Source organism: Lissotriton helveticus, chromosome 2_2 (assembly GCF_964261635.1).
Source record: "Lissotriton helveticus chromosome 2_2, aLisHel1.1, whole genome shotgun sequence".
Lineage (NCBI taxonomy): Eukaryota > Metazoa > Chordata > Amphibia > Caudata > Salamandridae > Lissotriton > Lissotriton helveticus.
The window spans coordinates 463,473,839-463,499,696 of NC_136060.1; the positions used below are offsets into that span (position 1 = coordinate 463,473,839).

The 25,858-nt window shown below is 41.0% G+C and overlaps 1 protein-coding gene across 1 annotated transcript in view; it reads right to left on the bottom strand.

The window, feature by feature from the left end:
- Positions 1–229: 229 nt before the first annotated feature.
- The window catches only part of DDRGK1 (DDRGK domain containing 1), a 140,170-nt gene continuing 114,541 nt past the window's right edge, over positions 230–25,858 (bottom strand). Inside the window, exons 5-9 of the mRNA XM_078678711.1 lie at positions 24,618–24,740; positions 18,465–18,503; positions 4,395–4,451; positions 2,660–2,708; positions 230–586 (exon numbers count right to left, since the gene is read on the bottom strand). Coding sequence (XP_078534837.1) covers positions 414–586; positions 2,660–2,708; positions 4,395–4,451; positions 18,465–18,503; positions 24,618–24,740 — 441 coding nt within the window. The 3' untranslated portion in view covers positions 230–413. The remainder of the gene's footprint in view (positions 587–2,659; positions 2,709–4,394; positions 4,452–18,464; positions 18,504–24,617; positions 24,741–25,858) is intronic.

Consider the following 25,858-nt stretch of genomic DNA (forward strand, 5'->3'; position numbering starts at 1 on the left):
ATAGTACTCCCCTCGCCTCCAACACTAGGTAGAAGGATAATGTGATCTTTTATGCTCCATGTTTCTCCATTGTTGTGAAGTTCTATCATGTTGATGGCTGCTACATAGAAGGCTAGGACAGCCTGCTGAGAGGGGGATGGTAAAATCCAAGTAACATGAATAACATTTTCTATTGTGATAGTTAATGTATGTGATTCACTAGCTAAAAGAAACTGGGAAATTGTGCACATTTTGGGTCCAACCAATTTATTATGTTTCCTTCCAGTCTTATTTATAAATATAGTACGTAAAGAAGCACCTTTTAAGGGAATGCGTCAATGATGCACAGATTGGAAGCTGAAGGTTTCTGCCAATAAAGACATATTGAGTTGCATGGATTTGCCCGCTATGCGTCTGAGTGGACCAGTCCATGCTCATGCCACCGGCTGCGTCTCCGCTCGGATATCAGGCTTGAGGTTGATCAGGCTGTTGCTTGCTTGGGCCAGCTCGGTGATGGAGACACGGCCTCTCTGCCGGATGAACTGAGCCACTGCAGTCAGCTCCTCGGGTGTGATGTAGATGAACTTCCCCCGGTCATCAATGACGCCTGCAAAGACATGGGTCAGTGAGCCAAACACGTAACAATTTAGACACTATCAAAGATATGTAAAATCTGAGTGTCTTCAAAATTATCACTGGACTGTTGAGAAAATAAACGCAAACTCTATACCTCCTGATATGCAAGACAAGTTCAATTCAAAATCTCGTTAGCGTTTAGATATTTCATATTACATTATTTAAATATCTGGAAACCAGTCTGTTGCATGTAAGGTGGACTGTCTCCTTGAATCTGATGGCTAAATTTGCACCGGCGATGCCTCTCGCCTGCATGGTAAGACCCACAGCGGATTAAACAACCTCAGACCCCAGCCCTCATGAAAGCGCTTCTCATGTCTCAAACCCTCCTGCGGCTCCATTCCCATGATTCACACTCCTGCACCAACGAGTCAAATCTCGTGCCTTCACCCCCTTCATGACACCAAGCCCTTGGCCCTCAGCTGTCCTACCTCACAGCACGGACCCCTTCTCTCGGTCCAGAGCTGTGACTACAGCTAGCACCTGTGACCCTAACCCATGAGTCGGCTGCCTGGTGAGCTGGCCCTTGCCACTTCTCATACAAAATTAAACACCTCATGGCGGGTCAACAGTAGTAGATCAACTGAAACACCCTCCTGCCCTGCTTGAGATTTTCAATCAAAAAGAGAAACTAAAAAACAACATAGGCATGATTGCCCCCCTGGTAAAGCTGTTCCCTCCCAAAGATTGCAGTCTCACGGGGCCCGATTCACAGAATGCACTTACTCATTTTGGTTTTCACATAAGTTAGGAGCCCTAACTTTAAGACTCCTAAATGCCTTCTGTGAATACCAAAAGTCTTAAAGTTAGGATTTTTCTCAGTTTAGGAGCCCTCAAGTCAGGAGTCCTAACTTTACTACTCCTAAACTGAGAAAAATCCTAACTTTAAGACTTTCGGTATTCACAGAAGGCATTTAGGAGTCTTAAAGTTAGGGCTCCTAACTTATGTGAATACCAAAATGAGTAAGTGCCTTCTGTGAATTCAAAATGGTAGTTAGTTTAGGATTTTGTCTTAAGTTAGTTCTGTGAATCGGGCCTATGGTGTTTTGTCTTGTCCGCTCACTCCTCAACATATCATATAATGTTGCGGGCCTCACCTGCTCTAACATTTGAGCAGTATTCTATGTCAGAAGCTATACCAAACAATCACTGCCCTACAATACAGACTTTAAAAATTATTGTAATATCACACATGCTATTTCCAATGGCTATTCCACTCTTTCCATCGTTCTCCATTATCTCTAGTGGCTCTCAATCCATAAACCTAGCTATCCACAGGTGCTTGCCTTTATTGTTTGAAGTGTCCAGGATTCTCCTGCCATGCACGTCATCCCTGACATTTAACAAGGCACAAACACAGTTACCACTACCTGGATGAGGACTCTCAAACTTCCCATTTTCTTCTCAACAACTTTTCACTTCCCATCTAGAACACGAGATCTGGTACACTCACAAATAACGTTAAATACCACATCCTCTAACGTGAAAGCATCACAGTGAACCCGGCCTTACCCTGAACATCAATGGCACACAGTATAATGTTTTGTGCTTTTTTACTTGACGTTATTTGAAACACACTCTGTCTTGTTACCACCCGTGAACTTTGTGATGTAAGAAAGGTGTGGGATGCAGCAGTAAACAAACGAAGGCATACATTCTGCACCTTTCTGCTGTACTATGCGCGCTGTTGAATCTTTCATGATCCTACTGATCATGTCACCATCCTAATCACCTCGGTGGGATCCCTGACCGGTCATTGTCAGATTCTAGGCCATCATCTGTGGATATCCCTTGGGCTTTCCATTCTAATGGTATATATAATAAATATATATATATATATATAATATATATATTTGCGTATTTATATAGCGCGAACTCGACCCGAAGGTATTGGAGCGCTTTACATGAGCACCGTATTTACATTACTCTTTCAGGCACGGGGAGATTAAGTGAATTGCCCAGAATCACAGGATGTGGACGCGACCCGAGGCTCGAACACTGGTCTCCAGCACCAAAGTCGGCAGTCTAGTTATACTTAACATACCTGTTAATGTACCATCAGCGAGCAGGTCCTGTATCCTGTTAATAGCGTCCTGTTGAATCAAGAAGATTAAAAATGATAATGTAACTTATTAACCAATGCAGGACACTCAAAAGCATGCACAAACAAAACATATAATATACATTTGCAATGCACACCTGCTTTCTGGTACGGCACCCACTCTCTAACACCCCCACCACTCCTGTTGTAAACAGTAACTATAAACAAACACTTCTGTTCCTAATGATCTTGATTAGGTTGCTAAAGGTACTTCAAACTAGAGGTGCCTGGATGGGGGTGAATCGATGGTGCTAAGAAGAGAGGCGTCTCCACCAATTTTAAGAGCCTAGCAAGTCTCATACTACTAGATCAACTCTACTGCGCTAGGCAACTTTCCAAAGTAACAACACACTCTTTGTAGCCTGAACTCTCCAAAATACAACTGGCACTATTGAACCCAAGAGCTACATACAGAACCCCATAGAATCTTACTCTTAAACGTCTTTAAAATAAAATTATTTCCCCAACAGCTGGAAAACAAGATAGAGAAAGTCATCTCTGGGGACAGAAAACTTTGCAAAAGACAGAGTCCTCAATGACTATGGTCCTCTCACCGCCTGCTTCATTGTTGTCGTAGGCCATCAACAGCTACAATGCAACTCAACTGTCTAAGCTCATCATGAAAACAATCACTTTGGGAAATAGTCCTCTGGCTTCATCACCAAAACATTTCCATATAGTGAAAATAAAGGCTCTCAGAGGTATGTTAGCAAAGTTCACCATCAAAGTTTACAGCAAAATATCAGATGAACAAATTCACAGGATTTTTTTTTTAATTGACACTATCACTTCAAATTTATTTCACAAAAAAACTAAGACTTTGCTTCTAGCACCAACGGCCTCTCAATCAGAAGTATAATATCTCCCGATGGATGGCAGTCATTACACAGCTCGAGGGCCTCCCTCTGGCAAACCAGGATTCAACCACATTACTGGAGCTTAAACAGAGCAACACTGGCTTTTTTTTTTGCAACCCTTCTCTTCTATTCTTCAAAGAGCATCATCCTCCATAATTTACAAAATATCTCAATGACCTGAAGCTCTAAAAGATACCTCACTCATGGCATATAACTTGGCCAATATACTGACCCAACACTTCAGCCATGTTCTTATCAATGCTCACACTCCATGCCATGCAGCCTCTCTGCACAGGCCATTCCATGGGCACTACTAACAAGAGGGCCATATTAACCTCCGCACAGTAAGTTAGAAACCTCAACTCCAGAGAGTAATGCATATGGACTACCACCAGCTCCCCCTATTGTTACGAGGGTTCCATTACATCTAAAACAAGAAAGAAGTAAGTAGGTGAAGTGCAATCGTGGAATAAATTAATACATACAAAATAAACGTGAGTGCAGGAGAAGAAAAACATAGAACGTGTAGTGCGAATAAGGCGTGCAGAATTGTGGGGAAAGGAAATCTTTTAGAGCAAAACTAATCGTTTGTAAGCATGTAAACATTAAAATGAAAAGTGAAATCAAAGGTCAAAACAGAGGCAAGGGGACAAAATAAAAGAGCGGGGGAAGGAGTATCAGGGGCAGTCTCAAACCTCCGCAGAAGGACAGGAAGAAGGTGATTGGAAGGAAATCAAAGAGTCCGTAAAAACAATCAGCAAATAAATGTTAAAAAACTGCATCACCCAGAGTTTTGTTTGGCCTAAACTTTACAGGTTTACCTGTGCCCTTAATCCGAAATGTGAACCCAAGTCCTCCAGAAGCACGACCTTTGTGTTCTAAAAAAAAAACCAAATAAACAAATGAATACATGTCCGGCCATAAAATATAAGCTTTGCAAAAACGTCACATAGGGCCATATGTAGGAGGGCTAATACCGGTCGGTAAAGTCTAAAAATCGGTAAATTTCCCGTTACCGACCAGTATTTAGCCCTTTGCGATGTAGGAGGCTGGATTTAAGGATTAGGTAATTTACCGATTCGTTATTTTAAGGAATCGGAACAATACCAATTCCTTAATTTAAGGAATCGGGACAGTACCGAATCCTTAAATCCTATGTAGGGAGCACTCAAAGTGAGTGCATTTTGGTTTAAGGAATCGTTATTTACCACCAACTACAAGTTGATGGTAAATACCGAATACCTTTTAAATAGCAATTTTGTGCTTTTTTAAAAGTGCCATGTGGCAGATGTGCGCCATATGTGCACACATGCACAATTCAGGGGTGCAACAGAGTGAATATGCTCCCCCTATTACCGATTCGGTATTTACCGAATGGCTTCCCATTCATTCCTATTGGCCTTCAGGCCCATAGGAATGAATTTTAAGGTATTCCAACCAGCGTCGCCACCGACAACCTGGATTCTCACGGTGGGCATGCGGACACCTGCTGTGGCTGGACTGTGGCCGGGAGAACTAGCCAGTCTCGCCCAAGAGCCGTCTCTGCCATCTTCATACCCACCTTCCCCATTCACAAACCTGGAGACAAGCAATAATGAATATTAAAAGGAAGACATGAATAGAGAGTGAACAATACAGAGGTAAGGTTGGAAAGGAGATAAGGCAGAAGAGTTTCAGAGGTAATTAAGAGACCTCAAAGACATGTATAAGGAAGAAAGAAAGAAAACAAAGACGAAGGACCGCAGAGACACAAATAAGAAAGAGAAAAACGAGAATGGAGGAGAGACCACTAAGACACAGATATGAGATAAAGTGATATAAGAGAGCTGGAAGACAGGTCTCAAATATGTATCAGCGACAGAAGCAGAGACAAAAGAGATGTCAGGGACATATATGAGAGAATGAGAGGAAACACATGAGAGACAAATAGAGAAAAGAGTGGAGAGAATGAAAAACATAAAAGAGACATCAAAGACACATGTTATTGTTATTGTTATCTGAGGTTTGTATAGCGCCAAATCACCGTCAGGTCTCTAGGCGCTCATGACAGAAGCAGTAACAACAACTGAGTAGGTAAACAAGAGGTACAGATATACTCAAATGGAGCAGAAAGCTTCCCTAAACAAGAGTTTATGAAAGTGTATGAAAGAAAGCGACAAAACAGAGATCCAAGAAAGACTGCTAAGATATTCAAATTATGAGAAAGAGAGAGAGTATGATCAGGGCGAAAGGAGACATGATAACCTGAACAATGGCTTGAGCTTACACCTTCTAGTAAGGAATCCAAGGTAACACCCTGAAGAAGAGCTAGACCACAGACCCAGATGCCACACAATCCCCTTGTGAATTCCTGGCAGGCAGAAAAATTACATCTATGACCGAATTCATCTTTGCGAATATGCCCCATATATTTCAAATTAATAGCAATGCAGGATAAACGCCCCACCGCGCTCCCCTTCCGCCACCCCACAAAGTATTCTTCAAGACTATTCCAGAGATATGGGCAAAATAATTAGAAAATCAACACTGAAAAGTACTTCTACTTTTGTAATTGTTTATTTAAGAGTTTTACAAAGTGATGCAGGCCTCTTTTAGTCACCTCATACCATTAGTTAATAGGCTTTGGAGTTGGAAATTTTGAACACTGTGTAGTGTTCACCAATCATGAAAAATTCGGAGTTTTCTGGTTAGATAAAGCAACCAACCTATTTAGGACAACTTTACAAACCAAGCAGCCAGTTTTGAACTACCACCACACCCTGGCAAAGGAAGTGAGTGAAGCTTGCACACGGTGGGATAAATATGATGATTCTTTTCATGTGCCCTTGTAAATGTGCTACAGTGGGACATGCTGCTCCCAGAAGGCACCAGAAAGTTTAAGGAAGAAAAAACCAGAAAAGCAGGAAATTCTCAAAATTAGACAGCACCAATGAGTAAATTACATTGTTGAACTCCGATAGAGGGGTCAAATTATTCTGCACTTTTGTGGTAATCTCTAAAGGTCCTTAAAAAAAGTAGCCAAAAAGTGTCAGATTCGTGCATAAGTTAACCGCATGCGTGCAGCGGCTATTTTTGCGCTGCGCGGCTTTTTTCAAAAAGCCGCGTTACATGACGAGCTGAGCTCGTCATCAGCGTGCGAGCGGCACAACTCGCCGAAGGGGTTAAAACAGTTTGCAACTGAAACAGAAGCCCTGTTCTTGGCCCCTAAAAACTCACCTGTATTGAAATCACTATTGGGGAGGACCAATGGGTGACCCACTTTTCCAGACTATACTGTAGTAATGTAGACATCCATTATGGTGAGAATCTGAGAACAGGCTCCTCAAGTTACCTCCCAATCGGTATCGACTTCAACGTGGATGAAGTGATTCTAGTCATTAATGCGAGTATGGGAGGAAAAGCCCCGGGACCCGACAGCATACCAGTGGACTTGTATAAATCCTGCCCTTTGCTGTGGGGTCCACTTTTAACCTTGGTTTTCCGGGCCTGTTGTACACAAGGATCCACTCCGACCTGGACGGAGTCCATACTTGTTCCCATTTTTAAGTAAGGTGATCGTAACGACCCAGTCTGCTGTAGACCTATATCACTTTTGGATTCCCTTGTGAAAGTGGCTGCGCGCATTATTCTAAATAGATTGCAGTTGAGGGCAGAGGACACAGGTGTAATCTCGGAGTTACAGTATGGATTCCGTCAAGGATTAGGTATAGTGGAACAGAGCTTAAACTGAAGTCTTTTACTGGGAATATATACACAGGCTAAACGGGGGAGCCTTTATCTGTGCTTCGTTGATCTGAGCTCAGCCTTCGATTGTGTTAATCACCAGAAGTTGTGTAGTATTCTAGAGTCCATGGGGGTGGAAACGCCACTTCTTTACTTTCTAAAACAGTCCTTTATAGGTGCTCAGGTAAGCGTCCGCAACGGGAGGAGAGGTGAACTTTTTCACAATTTCCCTGTCAGGAAGGGGGTAAGGCAGGGGTGCGTGTTAGCTCCCCTACTTTTTACCCTCTATATAAACAGCATGAGCACTACCTTATGAAGGGAATGTCAGGATCTACCTAGTATTGGCAAACAGCCAATTGGAGCATTGTTATACACTGAGGATGCTGTTCTTTTAGCCCGTACACCAATCGGACTGCAGAAAATTGTCTCGCGCTTTGCATCCTATATGCTAAGTCTAGACCTTAATGTAAACATCACAAAAAACATTTTCTGTGAACTGTAGTAAGCCCAATGTTAAGTGTCGTGACATCTTCATAAACAATAAAAAACTTGAATTTGCTAACTACTTCTCATATTTGGGAATCGTTTTTGAAAGACGGAGATCAGAAATTGCTATTTGCCAGAGCCATAGGAGCCATGATACATTTCACCAGGAAGCTAGGAAAGCGTCCTATTAATGATTTGCTGACACTCTACGAAGCCAAATGTACCTCAATTGCTATGTATGGAGCTGGTATTTGGGGTCATGCAAATGTAGAGTCCCTACAGCAAGTTGAGAACAGGTTCCTAAAATACCTCAGCCATTCCGAATAGTACAGCCATGTATATTTGTCACGCCGAATTGGGACTGTCATACCTGTCCGACCTAATTAAAATCCAGCCGATCCTATTATGGCATAAGGTCTGGACTGGTATTGCAACTGGTCTCAATCGGGACGTGATAAACGACTGTTTGAACTTGCAAAGGGCACATTGTATTCCTTGCCTTGCATATGTCAAAAACTTTATGAATTACTTAGGTTGTCCCGAGTATTTTATTAATTCAGACAGTCTGACACTTGTCACAAGGAAGGAATTAAAGCTATTATGCATCAACCACCTGGAGATGATCAGATTGTCCTCCAATATCATGAAAACATCTGTTAGAGCAAATCAACTGCGCCTGACCCAACCGGGGATGCAGCCCTATTTAATAACAACTATGACATGCTGCTATTGACCTGCCTGCGCTTTATACAATTTTCATAATATGGTCACCTTCCCTAAGATGAATGACTGGTCACGCTCTCCATGACCTTGCGATGATATGTCTGCACAGTCTACAATTCATATTATTATTTTTTTTAAGTTTTAAATTTTAATCAGGAAAATATGAATTCTGCCTTTTCTAAAAGCGCAAGGCCTGAGACAACGTCGACCTGCCTTCAACAAGTTACAATTTTTAGATGATGAAATTTTGTCTGATCATATAGCTAAATATCTGAAAGGGGTGGTTAGATACATGAAAACCCTGGAAGGGCCCTCTTTTTCTTAACTGTTTATTAATTTTATGTATGATGTGCACGCAAATGAGTTTGTAGTCCTGTTTCTTCTAATTTTAATTGATGTTATTTTTAACATATTGCTAAAGTCACATATATGAATTGATGTATTCTTGTTTTTAATGTATTGTGCTTTCATGATTTAACATTTTTAAATCGAACAAAGCGTATTTTGATTTGATTCAGAAGTCACTAGTTCAATAAATGCATCTTATTACGTATCTAAGGTTATGTAATAAGCTTTTAGCTCATGTAGAAAGAAAACACCACCATAGTGACTCCTGCATTGGTAGTTCTCATTTCTTCTTTTTCCAGATCAGTGGGATGTCTAAGCTAGCAGGCCATGTCACAGAGATACTTCTGGCCTGCACAAAATTGAATTAAGACCACTGAACCCCAAGCGCGCACACATAGCTTCATCACACCCAGGCCTTGGCTCCCCTGGGCGTCAGCAGGTTTCAGATCCTCAGTCCACGTGCTCTATTCTTATGGGAGGGTGAAGTGAGTGGGTGAAATTTAAAGACAACCAGTAGGAACATTAGTACGGCGAGCGGCTGGAGCCCATGTGAAACTCCACTCTCCTTTTCCAGACTCATGGAATAAATATCTCCAACTGACCAGGGAAGAAGAAAAGTAATCATACACTCTCCGACCGGCTGCTGCATGTAAAACACAACCACATCCACGCTTCAGTAGTGTCAATACTATTGGTAATCCAGTAAAACAATGTGGAATTGAGATCAGGATAGGGATTTCATACTGCAGGCGAAACCTCTGACTCTGAGCCCAATCAGTCCCGCCTGAGATAGCCAACAGTCGAACTCAAAGGAGAGGTGCTACTTGTTACCAGGGAAGAGAGCAGCGAAGTGTGAATTCCAGAGTGCATTGAGGAGGAAGGACTTCAGGGGGGAGTGCTAGAGGTGAGGGGTTGCACCAGAATTAGATCCCCAAAAGAAAAAGCTTCTGTTCCAGGAAGTAGAGAAGCCTGACCAAGTACAAGGAGAAATAAAACCCCTCCTCCCAGGCTGACAAGCGGGGATTCACATCGTGGAACAGATTCAATCCTTCAGGAGGTGTGCCAAGACCCAAGTCAAAGATGGTAAAACACATGATGCCCAGGGGGGACCGGAGTACTGAGGGTCTTGTTCAGAGACTTTAGCCATTTTTTGTGATGAGCAGAACATCAGTACTCACTATCTGCCTGACAGGACATCATATAAGTATTGGCGAAGGGAGCTGCATAAACCAGTGTGTGATGCTTTGTTTTATGATATTGTTACTAAATGGCAAATTTTGATAAATCAATGTTGTGCACGGTGCCAGAAAAGGGGCAAGAGACATCAATTAGCTGATACTGGTTTCGGTTTGTAAGTAGCCCTGACAAGTTCTGGGTTGGGAATGTGTCTTGAAAGCCTATCCAGGAAGGTGGTTTAGTCTGGGATTACATCCATTGCCAATTTGTTACCTGTAGATTTGGACACCTCACTTGCCTTGCAGGTCTCAAAGGACTCGGGGGAGGTCTAAAAGATGGATGGGTGGAGCTTATAGTTCTCTACGCCTGCCACCCCCTCATTCACAGAGTTAATGAACTTCATAATTTGAGTCAGAATGTTTACTTCTGAGGCTCAACTAAATGTGATTCCTTCAAACCTGCTCAATTTGTACTAAACACTTAAAAACGTTTGTTTTAAATTAACCTTCCTTAACTCTTGCACACAAACAACGGTGATAAAGTATCAAATCATGTACAGTTTTTACATTGCAAGTGGATACATCAGATAAAGATTGTGGACAATAAATATGTGATACAGAGAAATTACGATAGCAAAAGAATGAAATAAATAACACCTTACAGGAAAAAAACAAATTATTAACATGCGATTAAACAACAAAAATAAATGTTATATTTGAGTGCATATTTTTGCAACATTTCACTTTCTGTGGATTCTCAGAAATTATAGTTTTTAGATTAAAATCAAGAAAACTTTAGCTGTTCAGTAGATTATCTTGTTGCCACAAAGTTTTTACCAACCAACAACCACATCTGCATTTAGATTAAACGTTCTACCCACATACTGACTATGCGACTTCTGCAGAGAACATACGTCCATTATATAGGATTCTGTGTTGACATATACCACAGTTTATTTTAGAATAGCCTTTCTTTTTATATTAAACCTCTTGACACAGTTCAGCTGGAGAAATAATCTAACTATCTCATTCATATTATTTAAATTTTATGAATACACTTTATACTAAAAAGATGAACAAGTATCATAATTTCTCACTTGGGACTGAGAACACCCACATCACTCCTCAGTATGACAAGATCTACATTACTAATGACCTTTGAGATAAAAAGGCTCTTAATAAGGAGGAAGGAATTACAGAATTCGTCCGTACGATCTGAGAAAGGCTTTGAAGTGGTCATGCATTCACACCAATAGTGGTAACAAGCGCTCAAATCTCCGGGCCAATCGTGTTGACAAGCGAGTGAGACTGAATCCGCCACCGAAGCTGGGAGAGACATCGATGCTTGGTCAGTGAGGACTTGCTGGTTGTGCCGGTGGAAGCAGCCAAGCTGGAGAACTGACAACTATGGACCGAAGACCTGAGGAAAAACCAGTCCATGGAATTCAGTTCTCTGAGCTGGGAAATGCTACAGATCGGATCCACTTTGGAACGTGCAGTGAACTAGGTTTGGGAACCCTTGAACTGTGGTCTTCAACGTGATGGGAAAATACTTCCGTTAAAGCCATGTTCGTCAGCAAATCATGTGCGGGTTGTCCTTTGTTTGGTTTGAACTGGAAGACTGGGAATGGTCCAGTTTGATACATACCAATTGAATCCCTTCCCCTAAATTGACAAACATAAGGCATAGCTTCTTATTCAGGCTTAACCCCTTCCATGCTGGGCCGATTCTGCTCCTGTGCTGAAGATTTCAGCGCGGGTGCGGTCATGACGGCCCCCAGCCGTCATCAGCACACGAGCACTGTAGTGCATGACGGCTGGGGGCCGTCATCAGCATGCAAAGGGTTAAGCATCAGTTAGCCTAGCGTCAATGCCACACCTTAACCAATCGATTCCTTCAACCAGATCATAAGGTGGCAGTAAATCCCAAAACTCATCAGGTACCATGAATTGAGAGAATACTTTTATCATGTATCCCATTTACACCAGCTGCCCTGATATAATTAGCTGTTGCTTAGCTGTCTAATCCTTGACAAATTTTCACTCTTTCAACCATAATATCAACAAAACTGAAAGTTTCTGCCTCGTTTATGGGAATACCTTGTTAGTGTTACCAAAGCAAAGGAATACATTCTTTCTTTTCAACATGATACGCCTAGCTCCCCCAAGGCCTATGATGTACCGCCATTGTTCTGAGAGTAATGCATATGATAGACCAGAGATTTCCCTTAACAAATGTGTGATAATAAGAGAAAAACGATCAATACAATACTTTATATACAAATAATGACAAACGTGTGTTAGGCATCATGTTCTGGAAAACGACAAAATGCAACTTTTGTTCAGATACTGCATCGTAAAAGCATACAGACTGCCAGAATAAGCTTATGTTATATTGTGTTTATTTTAATACATGTGAATTATTAGCAATGTTAATAATATTGATTTTATGATCTGATAATGTGATATTAATAATAACAAAGAAATTCTACATGCAAAAATTTAAGTTTCATGTGTTAGAAATGAATAATTATTTCAGGTTGTAACATGTACACTAGAAATGACAAAAGAAAAGTAGGTGCTACACAGGTTTTAGTTAAAGTTGTTTTTGTGAAACTTTCCCCTACTGTAGCTTTTAAGAATGTGCCCCTTGAAACATATATGCAAAGTAGATTTATATGTACTCATCCTATATATGTATAAGAGATATCTGAGAAAAAGAAATGTATGAGTACCTTATAAGTACATGAATAAATTAGGACTTGATTGATGTATATACTTACACATTTATTAGTGAAATTAATAATTTTGCTATTCAAAGCCAAATTAATGTTTTCGCATAATTCATCGTGAATGAGCTGAATTTCATGTAGGCCTCAAATCTTGCTTTCTTTGTCAAGTGTGAACTCATGAACTGAATAGTCTGCAAGTCTGTAGGAACTTTTAGTAAAGTTGCCACTTGTATTCTAATTCTTCCAGAGTGTATTCTTTTTCACATTACATCCTCCTCATCCTGTTGAAGACCACCAATAGGACAGAGTGGCCTGACATTCCTGATAATGTCAAGGGGTGTCACCCCGGAAGGATTTGGAGTATAATTGTCCAGATCTGGAAACTGTTATGGCGTGCGCGTCTAAAGCACTTTTACAGCGGTGAGACTGATGGTTTAGACATCTGAAGACCAACACAAACTGTGACGTAATACTGCAATCTGCTGCCGACCAGTATGCTAGCACAGTGGAACCTTTACGGCTGAATTCACATCATGTTGCTGTGACTTTGGTGTTGCAGTGATGGACAGACAGATTACGGTCTTTAATGAACTGAAACTGGTCATTTGGAACTTACTAAACTTTTCTAAGGGTTTGTATGAGGCTCAACTGATTTCGTATTGATCCATACAGACTTTCAAAATCTCCCTCGGCTGAGGAAGATCTTTTTCCCCGTCATCCTTGGATCTCGCAGAGTTTGATATTACTTTTTAAAATCCAATAACTCATTGTTATTATCATTTTATTTTTCCGTTGTTGCTCATCTAGGTTGGGGCGGAGCTGGGCTCTGACAAAAGAGCAGGAGGAGAAGTGGTTTGCCCTCTTAGGTGCACACGAAGGTTTGGCCGGCCATCTCGGGCTGCTCAAACCGTCATGCGCACTTTGCATGTTCTCCACCCAGACTGCATTACAGCCTGGGTGAAGAACATGCCCAGACTCCCTGTGCCAGTCTGAGCGTCGAACCATAGCGCTCAGGCCAATGACAAAGCTGCATTGCAGCGTTGTGATTGGCTTACGGTAGCCTGGTACATGTTTAATTATTTTTCATTCCCTCCCCCCCTTTTGCCCCCCACACCCTCCAGCGATAAATAGCACCCACCACTGCTCTTCTGGTATTACAAAACAATCTGGGATATCTCTTTGCTGACCATCTTGAACCCATAGTACTCTAGTGGGATTATTGTCCTGTGGTGCACAGGGATAACAGGGTCGACCCAACGTGTTTGAGATGCAAGCAAGGACTTAAGGGAACATCCAGACACCACTGAATTTCTGGGCAAATGTCACTAAAGAGGGAGAGCGTTGGGTCCCTTGTCTCAAATTCTCTCACATTTTCCAGATGGAGTGTTACACTGTAGCTAAAAAGGTAGAGAGGTGAAGGAGAAATTGCAGTCATGCATGTTGAGGATTATCAAGAGAATATGCACCAGGTCTCCCTTTGAAAAGGTAAGCACCTCTTAAATTCACTAGGGCCTCTGAAGGCGGGCAACAGATCCTGCCACACTGTGCGCCTAGAGGGTCAGGTAAGAGAAAAGTAAACGACTGAGTGGCCAGAAAAAGAAATGCAAGAAAGTCCCACTGGCAAGAAAAAACTCATGCGAGATATGGTATGGAGGGAGTAAGACATTCCCTTAGGGATAAAGGAAGGCATGCCGAGCTTGAGACACAGGTAGCGGGAAAGCAGTGAGGGACTCAAGCCCAGAGACAAGGATGGAAGAGATTGTGAAAAACAGTATAAGGTGGAGTGGGAAATCTGGGGAGAGAGAGAGAGAGAGAATAGAGAGAGAGAGAAGAGAGAATCTTTTCAGGGATTCGAAATAAATTCAGGAATACTCATGGAGCAACATTTGTGCATGTAGACTTTTCACTACTTTTGATGCTAAGCTCACCCAAAAGTGGTCCCAAAACGTTTCCTTCTACTAATGTGTAAATTTTGAAATTCTTTCAAAATGGCAGAATTTCTCTATTTGAGAAAGTGGTCTGCACACATTCAATTCCATCAGAGTTGTTTCGGTTATACATGAAGTTGACACTAAACAAGGAAAGTAAAAATTCAGTGCATCTATCTATGTTAAATTTAGGTGGACACAATTTGTGGGACTCAGGGGCCCTATGATTATATATCAATTTAGTTTCCCGAAATGCCATTAAAATTATATGTTTTTGAAAGCGGATGTTCTGGTGCTTTTATGCTAAATGTGGTTGTTTAGTAGTCATGGCAAAAAGTACTGTACTTGGAAGAGAAGCGCACTTGGAAGAGAAGCGCACAGGAGAGTCACACATTCTGTACTCAATACACACTACGGTACGTGGGATGCAGCACCGGAGGTTTCAGTAACCTATTGCACATACTGTTCCATCCTCCCACCAAACTCACTGAATAACGGTCTAGCCTCCTTGTGATTACTGATAACAGGAGTTGTAATGGAAGTTCAAAGCACAAGAATTACTTGTCGATATAAGGAATATGCGTAGGTGTTTTAAATGTTGACATTTAGCTAAACGTCTACTTTGAGCGTCTTTATTAATGTATACATATCACTCATTACTATACTGCAATGTTAACCATCAGAGGAGGATATAGTGTCCAAGCTGACAATAAAATATAACGTATATGTTATATAATATTGTGTCCTGAAGAAGGTGGGGTTACCCAATCCAAGTTCCACCGAAACGCTGCGTCAATAGTATTTTTCTTGATCAAATGTTGTGATAGTACTTTTTTTTAACCAAATGTTTTTTATGAACTGTTTTTTGATGAATAATTCTAAATTATTTGTTTTAATTGTTGGACAAGAAGAGATGTAATGACTTGTGGGAATATAAAAGGTTTTTACAAGAAATGTATTATTCGTGGTGAAAATGTATTTTTAAATACTTATGTATGATTTGTATAAAATTTGATTATATAAAATAAAAGTTGAAATTTCTCTGGACACAGCAAGAAAATGTTCTGTTTTTTAAACAATATTTAGACAACGTTCTTCGAATGAACACATTAGTAACTAATGCATCTTCATAGCCTCTTGATTAGCAAATGTATACTCCAGTTGAGTAACCCTGAGGGAACCCTCTCCTCAGCTTTGTATCTACCCTGTCTCTGTTGGCGGTTAAAGGTAACTCCTTGTTTCATGGAGTTAAAAACAGTAACCCACTTACCTAGCTATATAAAATAAAAATCTGTCATCTGCATGTTAAATGATGTGCTTCCCAGGAAGGACTTTAACTCTCTATGCTACTTTGATTCAAAACTGGGACCAGACAAAAACAAATCTCTCCACTAAATGCATTAACATACAGTGTTTATCTTACCATTATTATTGTTCCGTGGGATTAACTGGGCACACAAAGCTCTTTACAGCAGGTGCCTTAACCCCATGAGATATTTTAAAGTGCAGACTTTGAAACCAAATCAAGCAGAACACATTTACTGCCACGTTTCTCCTTAATGACAATTTCTTCATGGCAGAGTTTTAAAAACAAATGTACACAAAGGCCCAGATTTTGCATCTGGTCTGAATCAATTTTTGGCACAACACTGCACCAAAAACTCATTTGTAACATCTCATAATGCACTCAAATGTACTCATTATAGACCTGTTAAACATATGTGTGAGGTGTTAAGATCCAATGTCACTTGTTGTGATGTCACTTTATGTGAGGTCATGGGTTGTGAAGCCACTTTCTGTGATGTCACTTACTGTGATGCCCTGCTGTGATGTCACACACGATGTCACTTGCATACCGCCTAACTTGGTTATTCCCCCTCACTACTTCTGTTAGGTCTTGTGCCTCGACAGCCGATGAGTACATCACATGTTCATAAACTTAGCGGCTAATTTCATACGGATGTGTACTTTACGCTGCTAATCAGTCTACAAATTAGAGGAAACAAGGATCAAAAACATCACACTGGACTTAACCTCTTGAGTGCTGCCAACGTTCAACGGACGTTGCGTGCACTACCTCTGTAGTGCTGCGCACTTCCGTTTAACGTCGCGGCCCCGCCAGCGCAATAGAACGTTCTGCACCAGCGCGGAACGTTCAGCGCAGCGGAGGGGTTAAACCTGGGTGGAATCATTTATTAAAACAAAATTTTAGGTGAACAATCACGTACGCTAGACCTAGACAAAAGAACATCATTTCCCATAAAATACAGAAGAGGAACACCAGGGACACACGTGCAGTGGTCATTTTCCGTTGAGAGTTGTTGACAATAATATTTAAAAGGATTTCAGGAGTCAGACTGGTCCAGCAGCTGAACACTATGCTTGTGTCCTACCTCAAAAAGACTAAATTGCATGCAGGATTCAACACATTTTGTAAGTGGTACTAATGTGAGCAAAGCAGATCACTACGACTCTCAGAGACCAGGAGTGGTGTACTTACACAATGTAAAGGTTTAACTATAAATGTAGAAACTCCACTTACCTGGAGCACTGGCCACATATGCTAGCTTAAGCTTAGGGATGAGACTTTTTTGTTTCTCCTGACGTACAGCAACACCCTCTAACACACAAGTGTGAGGGTATACAGATACTTATTGCATGTGAAAACCCCTGCCAAATTCCTCCTCTAAAAGGCTAATGAATTGATTACTCAAAGTGCGAAAGTGAAGGACACCCCCTTACATGTGGTTGCAGGGGAACGAGTTGCTTTCTTCATGAGAAATAAAATGTGTGCATAATGTATGGATCAATATGCATGAGGAATCCCCCACTTGGTGGAAATTCTGCATGTGTGCAAATGGTACTCCATGAATATTCCAGGGTATCTACAATGGTCGTAGATTTACAGGTGTAAGTTGAAACTCTGCTCCAAACATTTTGCTTTGCGAAAGCTTGTTTTTGTAATCCTTTCCATATCTTGCCATATCTTAAAAAAGATATGTCATGTGTTTTTTAAGTGTTAGTACACAATATTGGCATCCATGTAAAAATAGGCTATATGGGCGCTACCGCTCAGATAAAGTTAGTGCCAGCTATTGTCCACTTAGACTATATTCTAAGCCGTCGACTATACTTATGTTTATTGACATCAGGGTGTGAAATATTTACTCTTAAAAATAAGCCCCCACCTCCCAAAGAGGCTTCCCCCTTTTTTCCCGCCATCTTCCTGCTGTTGAACGCAAGGACCAATGGAGGGAATTATCTTAATATCTTCTATATGGTGGGTGCAGCAGGCCGCTTTCTTCGGATGTTCCTTGCAGGCTGAGGCTCTAAGAACCATATTTTTCCAAAAATAAAGTAGACCTACTCAGAGCATGTCCTGAAGGTTTTTTAATGGGGGACAAGAGAAGGGCCCTAACCTCCACTTTTTCCACTGTGAAGTAGATTAGATAAAGTCCTCATCCAGTTCTCTTTGGGCCTGTAGGGAAGGTGGCTTCCCTCTTAGCCCCTGTGGGGATGACAGTCCATGGCGTTTTGGTATTCAACCCTTGCTGTTTGGCATGATGCAGCAGGACATTTTTGGTTGCAACAGATAAGGTCTATGGGAAATGATTCTTTCAAAATATAAAACCCTCACAATTCAATCTTTGGAGGAAAACACTGACTTTCCATTGGGCTAAGCAATTATAACGCTTACAATGACTTAATATGAAACGAAATTAAGCAATTAGAATTCCTTAAGAAAGATATATTTTTTTAAATGTGAAATCTCTTACCTTTATATAATTGATAAATTCTGTAAGGAAGCTTCGGGACTAGAGAAGGTAGATGAAAATAAAGGAAAACTATCAACACATATCAAAAAATAGGTTACCAATTAAAAGTGATACACTGTTTCAGTGCAGTTTTAAAATACCCTACATGGGTGGAACATCAACCAGATTCGATATTTGATCTAAGCATAACAGACCCTTCTCAAGTTTCAACTCTTGTAAATACTTTACATCAATTAATTTTAAGGCTTTAGCAGTGAGGTAATACACATTAACAATGCAGGACTGGACACAAATAGCTGTAACGGATTTCAATGCTGGTTCTGGGTTGTACTCTAGTCACACCTATAAGTGATTACAGTACCCATTGGCTACTGCTTTTATAGGTTAACGTTATGAAATACTGCCCTCTGCTTAGGGCATTAACAGTGAATGAAGTCATCTGAGGTTAATTTCCCAAAGCAGAAGCCAAGAAGGGGGCACATAATAGGAGTAAAGGTAGATCATAGTTTAACCTGACAGCATGTGGGCATAAGCTATTCATCACTATGCCCCTACCTCTTGCAATATTAGCCAATAAAAACACTGCCTGCTTGAGGGCCATGCCACTGGACCTGATATGCAGGCCCACAAGCAGCTAGTTGCTGCTTTCTAAGCCACCTGATTGACCTGAACCTAAAATTAATCAAATGTGCCTATTATTTTTACATATCTATCTATCTATATATATCTATATACACACACACACACATTACACAGAAAAGAGGGCTTCACAGTGTAATATTTGTAATAGTTTCCGTAATTGATACGGCTCATTTCATTTGCAGGAAAATTCACCTTTCCTAAACAAATAAAGAAATTAAATGGATGGTAACACAGCATTTCTTTCTTCAATTCAGTGCTGGTAACAAAACAAAAAAAAAAAAAAAAAACAACAACAAAAAAAAATCAAAAAACTTCAGAAGGACAGCGATGCTCTTTGAACAACAGCAATATTCTGCACAAATTACTGGCTCGCCATAGCAGGTCCATCCTTGATGCAAGAATGAATCAGTGAACCACTCCCAGCGTGTTTAAACTAATGCTGTAAAATCAGAACCCAGCGAGCAAGAGTTAGATTTACCAGAGGCTCGTAACCTATGGTACGCAGACCCCTAGGTGTCCACTGCGACAACTAAAAAAGAACACCACTGCTTAGAAAATGAGATAATACCAAAAATCAAGAATCAAATGTTAAAAGTGAAGAAATTTGAAATTAGAGGCTAAAAATCAAGTTGGTAACCTCAGATTGAGTCACGGGAGCAGTTTATCAAACTAAACATAGCATGGACGATGAGTTGCATCTACTAAATTTAGAAAAGCCCCAACCTTCTCATGAAAATTTCGATTTTTTTAATAATGGCTTGTGAACAAATAAAATGTGTGTATTTGTTTGATAAATGCTTGGTCCAGTGTTTTGTGTGTATTTTTTTGAGGTTCAAATCCTCAAAATTGCTTAGGCTGTGGTCCACGGCTTGCAGTAGTGAATCAGTGGGGGTCCCCAGTTTCCAATAATAATTCAGTGGGGTGCCCGGATTCCTGTTATGAATAAGTGGAGGTCCACCGAAGTTAAAAGGTTAAGAATCGCTTACACTGTGCCAGACTGCACTATATTTTCTCATTTTCAGAGTTGCTAAACGTACACTTTTTGTATCTATGTACTACAAAAGAAACGCACATTTTATGTTATGCTTTTAGTTCCTTAACAATGCATTCCATTTAAAATTTGACTAGTAGCACTACACATTGTTGCATGGAACCATTTCAAATATTATCAAAATGATGTATTCACCAACAAAAACACACATTTCACAAAACATGCACAGGCATGCCTGCAATCTAAGGCAAGCAATGTATAATAAAAATGAAATGGAGGTTGGCACCCAAATTCCACAAATGTTTCAGTAGAGCCTGGACAGTTCTAAAATAATGTAATAAATCATGTAATTAAAGATACATGCATAACAAGTAACATATATGATATGGTCCTATGTTGCCTTATCAGGTTCAAGCAAAAAATGTAAACCACTCGGCCTTTGGCCTTCTGGTTTATGATGTCACCAGAGCCACTGAATGAGCGAATAAATCAACTATTACACAGTTAGCCGTTATGTGTCATGGCTTTATTGGCAGATGTGCAGAGTGTAACAGTATGTATCACCATTGTTGAATGTGAGGAGGGCAGAGGCAAAGCCACGCCCCTCCCTCTACAATGGTGATAAATAGCATGTTATCACCTGCATAGATGGTTTATGCTACGGCATTTTTACTGCATTTTGTTTTAACAAAAGGTACCTAACTAAAACCATGATTTAAGGAGTTACATTTGTGTCGTGAGATGAAAAGCACATTGTGACTGTTAGCAAAGCTGGTTCCATAGGCACACTAATTGTTAATGCAATCTGTGAAGCAATAAACAGTGTTTTTCTAACGTCAGTTTTGCTTTAGTGTGCACTGTAGTAATACATACATAAATATAAGTTTGTCAGTACAGTATAAATGAATTATACTATACACTGCTACCATAGTTACGGTGAGGATTTTTCAATACAAATCATTTTTTCGGTTTGTACCATTTGATATTTTTGCATGAACTTTCGGTTCAAAGTGTGTAAATCTCCTGGTTTCTGCCTGCTGAATTTTATGCAGATCCATCCCAAGGAAAGGGAACACAGAAAGTGGGTGGGGAATAATTGGGAGGTGTTTCAAAATGTTTATTTTTCAAAGTTACTATCCTCTGAGGATCCAGATCTACAAATGACCAGGGAAGATGTACAAGTCTTCTTCAGATTAACCCTTTAAATCTCTCGGACATCTTTTTTTTTAATATATATTTTTATTGGTATTTTCACGATACAGAAATATAAAAGACACCGTCACGTTTATTTCTCAAAAATTCCTGAACGATTGCACTCCTCTAGGCAAAGTTAGAGTTTTTTCTGCCGAATTTTGGTTAATTCCATTCAGTGCTTTTTGTTGTAGCAAAGAGAACTAAGTTTCGACGGAAATGAACAGTGAAAATACAAAAATGCTGATCCATCCTGACCCCTCCACCTCAGATGAACTGCACAAATCCAGGCCTGCTGAAAATGTGTTCATTCTAAACACTGAATAGTTTCAGTACCAAAGTTATAAGGAAACTAAAATACGGATTTCATGTGAGCAGAATAGTCTAGCCATAACTATACAGCGGCTGTTGTCACGAAACCTATAAAACTACTATAACAACTAAAAATAAAAACACTCAAATGTGGTTTACACACTTTGAAATACCACCATTTATTAATGTTATTGGGATTCACGAAATCTATGGATTAAAGTGCAAATGCTCATTTATTTCGGGAAATAACTTTCCATATGGAGATTTTCCTTATTACATGTTGCTGAAGGTTTCACAAATACTTGGCATATGAGCACACTTACTCGAGCATTTTTTGCCACTAAGGCCCTCATTTAGGAATATGTTGGAAGGGTAAATATTTGTAAAATATGTGCGGGAAGTACATTTCTGTGCTTTTATCTTGTTTCCTATTTAGCGTTAAGTGGTATTATTGCATCAAAAATGTCGTATTATCACTTCACTCCATGGGAAATCTGTCCTCGAGAATTCCTGCAAAAATCTGTGGCTAACTTCTCGCTTTAAATATGGAATAACCTGAAAGCAACGTGTTATAGCAACGTGTTATGGCAACGGTTCTGGCCAACTATAAATGTAAGCCTACAAGTACGAGCGAAAATTGTGCGTGAAAAAAATAGGGACTATTTTTAAAAAACGGAAACATTTTGTCTTCCACTCAAATGAAGGTTCACTCTTTCTCTCATACGTGGGAGAACCACTTCTCATAGACCCATCTCTAAAAGTAAGACCACAGAAAATCCATACACTAGCGGATATGTCGCGGGTGTACATTCCATCTGTGGACCTAAATATCCACAGATTCCACATTTACACTGCCATTCACCTGTCAAGCACGACTTCTCCTAAGCCTAGGCTAAGAAAGACAAAGGATTCAACCACAGCAATATTTTTCTCATATTGAGTAAATATTTGCCAGTTCTGAAATTACTCAAGGCCCTGATACACCCTCCTAGCCACGCACATAACTCAAATAGGACCAACTTACCTGAATTTGGGGCAAAAATGATGCAAATCATTTTGCAGCACTTTCCACACAAGTTAATGCAGCAACCTTATTTTGCGGCAGTACATAATACATTATGATTTTTGCACTATTTGAAAGAACAGCAAACTGGATTTGTCTTATTTTAAGTTATGGAAACCACAGCAGTAGTGCAAAATAACTTTAATCTAATTACTTGCCCAATGCAAAACTTTCTCTTTGGAGCAAAACCATCAAGCATATACCAAAAGCCTATAAAATACATTTGCTTTGATTTTGCACAAGTACAAAATGTTACCCGATTCACTGTGAGAACTCTAGAGCACTAGTTACAAAAGGTTTCTAGCAGATGATGAATGCTGGCACATGGGCCTTTGGTCATGAAGCAAACTGCTATTGAGAAAATTATGGGTCCTTCGTGCAGCAAAATCACTGGAGCAAACTGTGCATCAAGTAATCTTAGCACACAAAAATGCCAACGTCTAAAAGGGGCATTTCTAAAATATTTATAATAAATCTGCGCACACCATTGCGCAACATTTATTATCACTATTCCAAATATACCAAACTTGACCACGCTGCACCGCTCATATCAGAAATTACCACTGAAACACACTGATCAGGGAATCCCCAATGCATTCCTATGGGAGGGCAGGCCAAACTTACTAAATGTGCACAGAGAGAGCAGGCACTTTACACTGGAGCTCACTGCTAAAGTGCCCAATGTGCTAAAACCACCAACACCATATCAGATAAAAAGGCAAAAAGTTGCCCAATGCAAAACTTTCTGTTTGGAGCGAAACCATCAAGCATACATCAAAAGCCTAAAAAATGCATTTGCTTTGATTTTGCACTAGTACAAAACGTTACCCGATTCACCAGGAAAACTCTAGATGACCAGTTGCGAAAGGTTTCTAGCAGATAATGATGCTGGCACATGAACCTTTGGTCATGAAGCAAACTGCTACGGAGAAAATGATGGGGCCTTCGTTGCAACAAAATCACCGGAGCAAACTGTGCACCAAGTAATCTGTAGGGTACGAGGATTAGCGGTTGCACAATCTACGCGTGACTGAGAGATTTGCTCATCTCTCCCTGTTCATTTGTAATATGCGCTACATGCGTGCAAGTTTTTTTTTTTAACTAGATTTATCATTGTAAAATCTTGTGGGCAAATAGTGTGGGGAAGCAAGTTTGAATCCTGCTTCGACTCAGCATCCTGGGAATCCCGGGAAATCCCCCTGTGCAGGAAAAAAAGTTGCTACGTAGTCGGTTGAAGTGCCCATATGTCCCTGGGCAAGGTCTGTGATGCGTAAAACTACCAAATATAAAATGCGTATTCTGCCTGTCATCCACGGTGTAATCTCACCCTCCAAGATTTAAAAACAAAGCATTCAACTTTGATGTTAAAAAGAGATACCCACCTAGCAGCTGAACTGCCCAGTGTGACTTTGAAAATCTGGGCTTAATCTGTGCTACCCTGCTTGATCAAACTGTGTGATCCTTGGCAAATTACCTCCATTTTGTTCATTATGACATATAAGAGCATCTTCCAATACTAGAGTTCAGGATTCGCACTGTACAAAAGCCTCTCTTGTGATTCATGTATTTTAGCCTCTAATGTTGCTTCATCTATAAAAATAACCCAGGCCACACATGACAAGACTTTTGCCTCAGAGTTGACTAATAGCATATGTCATCAGAAATGTTTCTCTGTAATGTTTAAAAACTGCACCGAGGCGTGCCTATTAAAAGTGACAGAGTAATAATCTCATGTTCTAAGGTGAAATGTGTTAAAGAAATTCACTTTTTTTTATTTTGACGACTCCTTATATTGTAATATATATTTGTTGCATTCTTTACATGCCAACATTTTTTAAAAATCGGCTGGTGCAAGACCGCTTCTCCCTGTTAATGCATTGCTCCCCACCCATCAGAAACAGACAGGCAGACAGCGCACATCTGGCCGCGCGCGGCGGCAGCTGGCCGGGCCTACCTCCTCCTCGGTGGGGCCCTCGTCCAGGCCCTCCTCCTCCACCACGAATCCCTCCTTCAGCTTCAGGTACTCCTCGTGCTCGCGCTGCGCCGCCTCCTCGCGCGCCCTCTGCTCGTCCTCCTCCTGCAGAAGCAAAGACAGCTGTCATTACTGCCGAAACCGGTTGAAACACATACATTCAAGCACGGCCGGGATTCTAAATGAGGAGAAAAAACAGACAACGTTAGGAGAGCATATTCTGCAAGCTGCCGGTGAGACTGCTGCACCACGGATAGAGTGCACCTCAGAGACTGACTGCAGCCCGCACAGAGAGGGACCTGCAGCCCCGCGGGTAGAGAGTACATCGGTGACTGACTGCAGCCCCAGGGGTAGAGTGCACCTCAGAGACTGACTGCAGCCCGCACAGAGAGGGAGCGCCTTATATAGGAAGCTGCAGCCCCGGCCTGACCACAGACCCGCGCATCGAAAGTAGCGCTCAGGGCTTCAAGGACACTTCTGACAACAAGTCCGCAGACTTCAAAACATGGCCCGGCGCACGTGCTGTGCGCAGTTGTACACGGATACGTTAAAAAACACCCAACCCACCAGACACTAAAACCTATTAAAAAACCCAACCTGCAGCAGTGCCAGTTAGTGTCGCGCAATCGGATTCACCCGCCAAACCGGCTTGTAAAGAAGTCACCAGGTCAAATGGTTTCACCTTGTCATGGCCCACGCACAAAGATGCGTAAATAACACAAATGAAGTAACGTACACCCTTCCCACAAGGACATACAGTGCAACACACACGCACACTGCACCAAGTTTAGAGACACAACACATACAGAGCACCATGCATGCTGTCACCCAGGCGCAGACACACAACACGCCTACGGACAGAGCTACGGACTGAACAACATGCAAACTAGTGCACACACAACATCACCCTTACACCCATACACATACAGAGCACCATGCATGCAATCACCCACGAGTAGACACACAACAGGCCTACGGACGGCAGATAGAAGATGTAAACTCAGTGCACACGCAGCATCACACTTACAAACCCCAATACACATACAGAGCACCATGCATGCAATCACCCACGCGTAGACACACAACAGGCCAACGGGCAGACCTGCAGATGGCAGACATAAGATGTATGATCAATGCACACACAGCATCACACTTACAAACATCTATATATACATAGAGCACCATGCATGCAATCACCCACGCATAGACACACAACAGGCCTA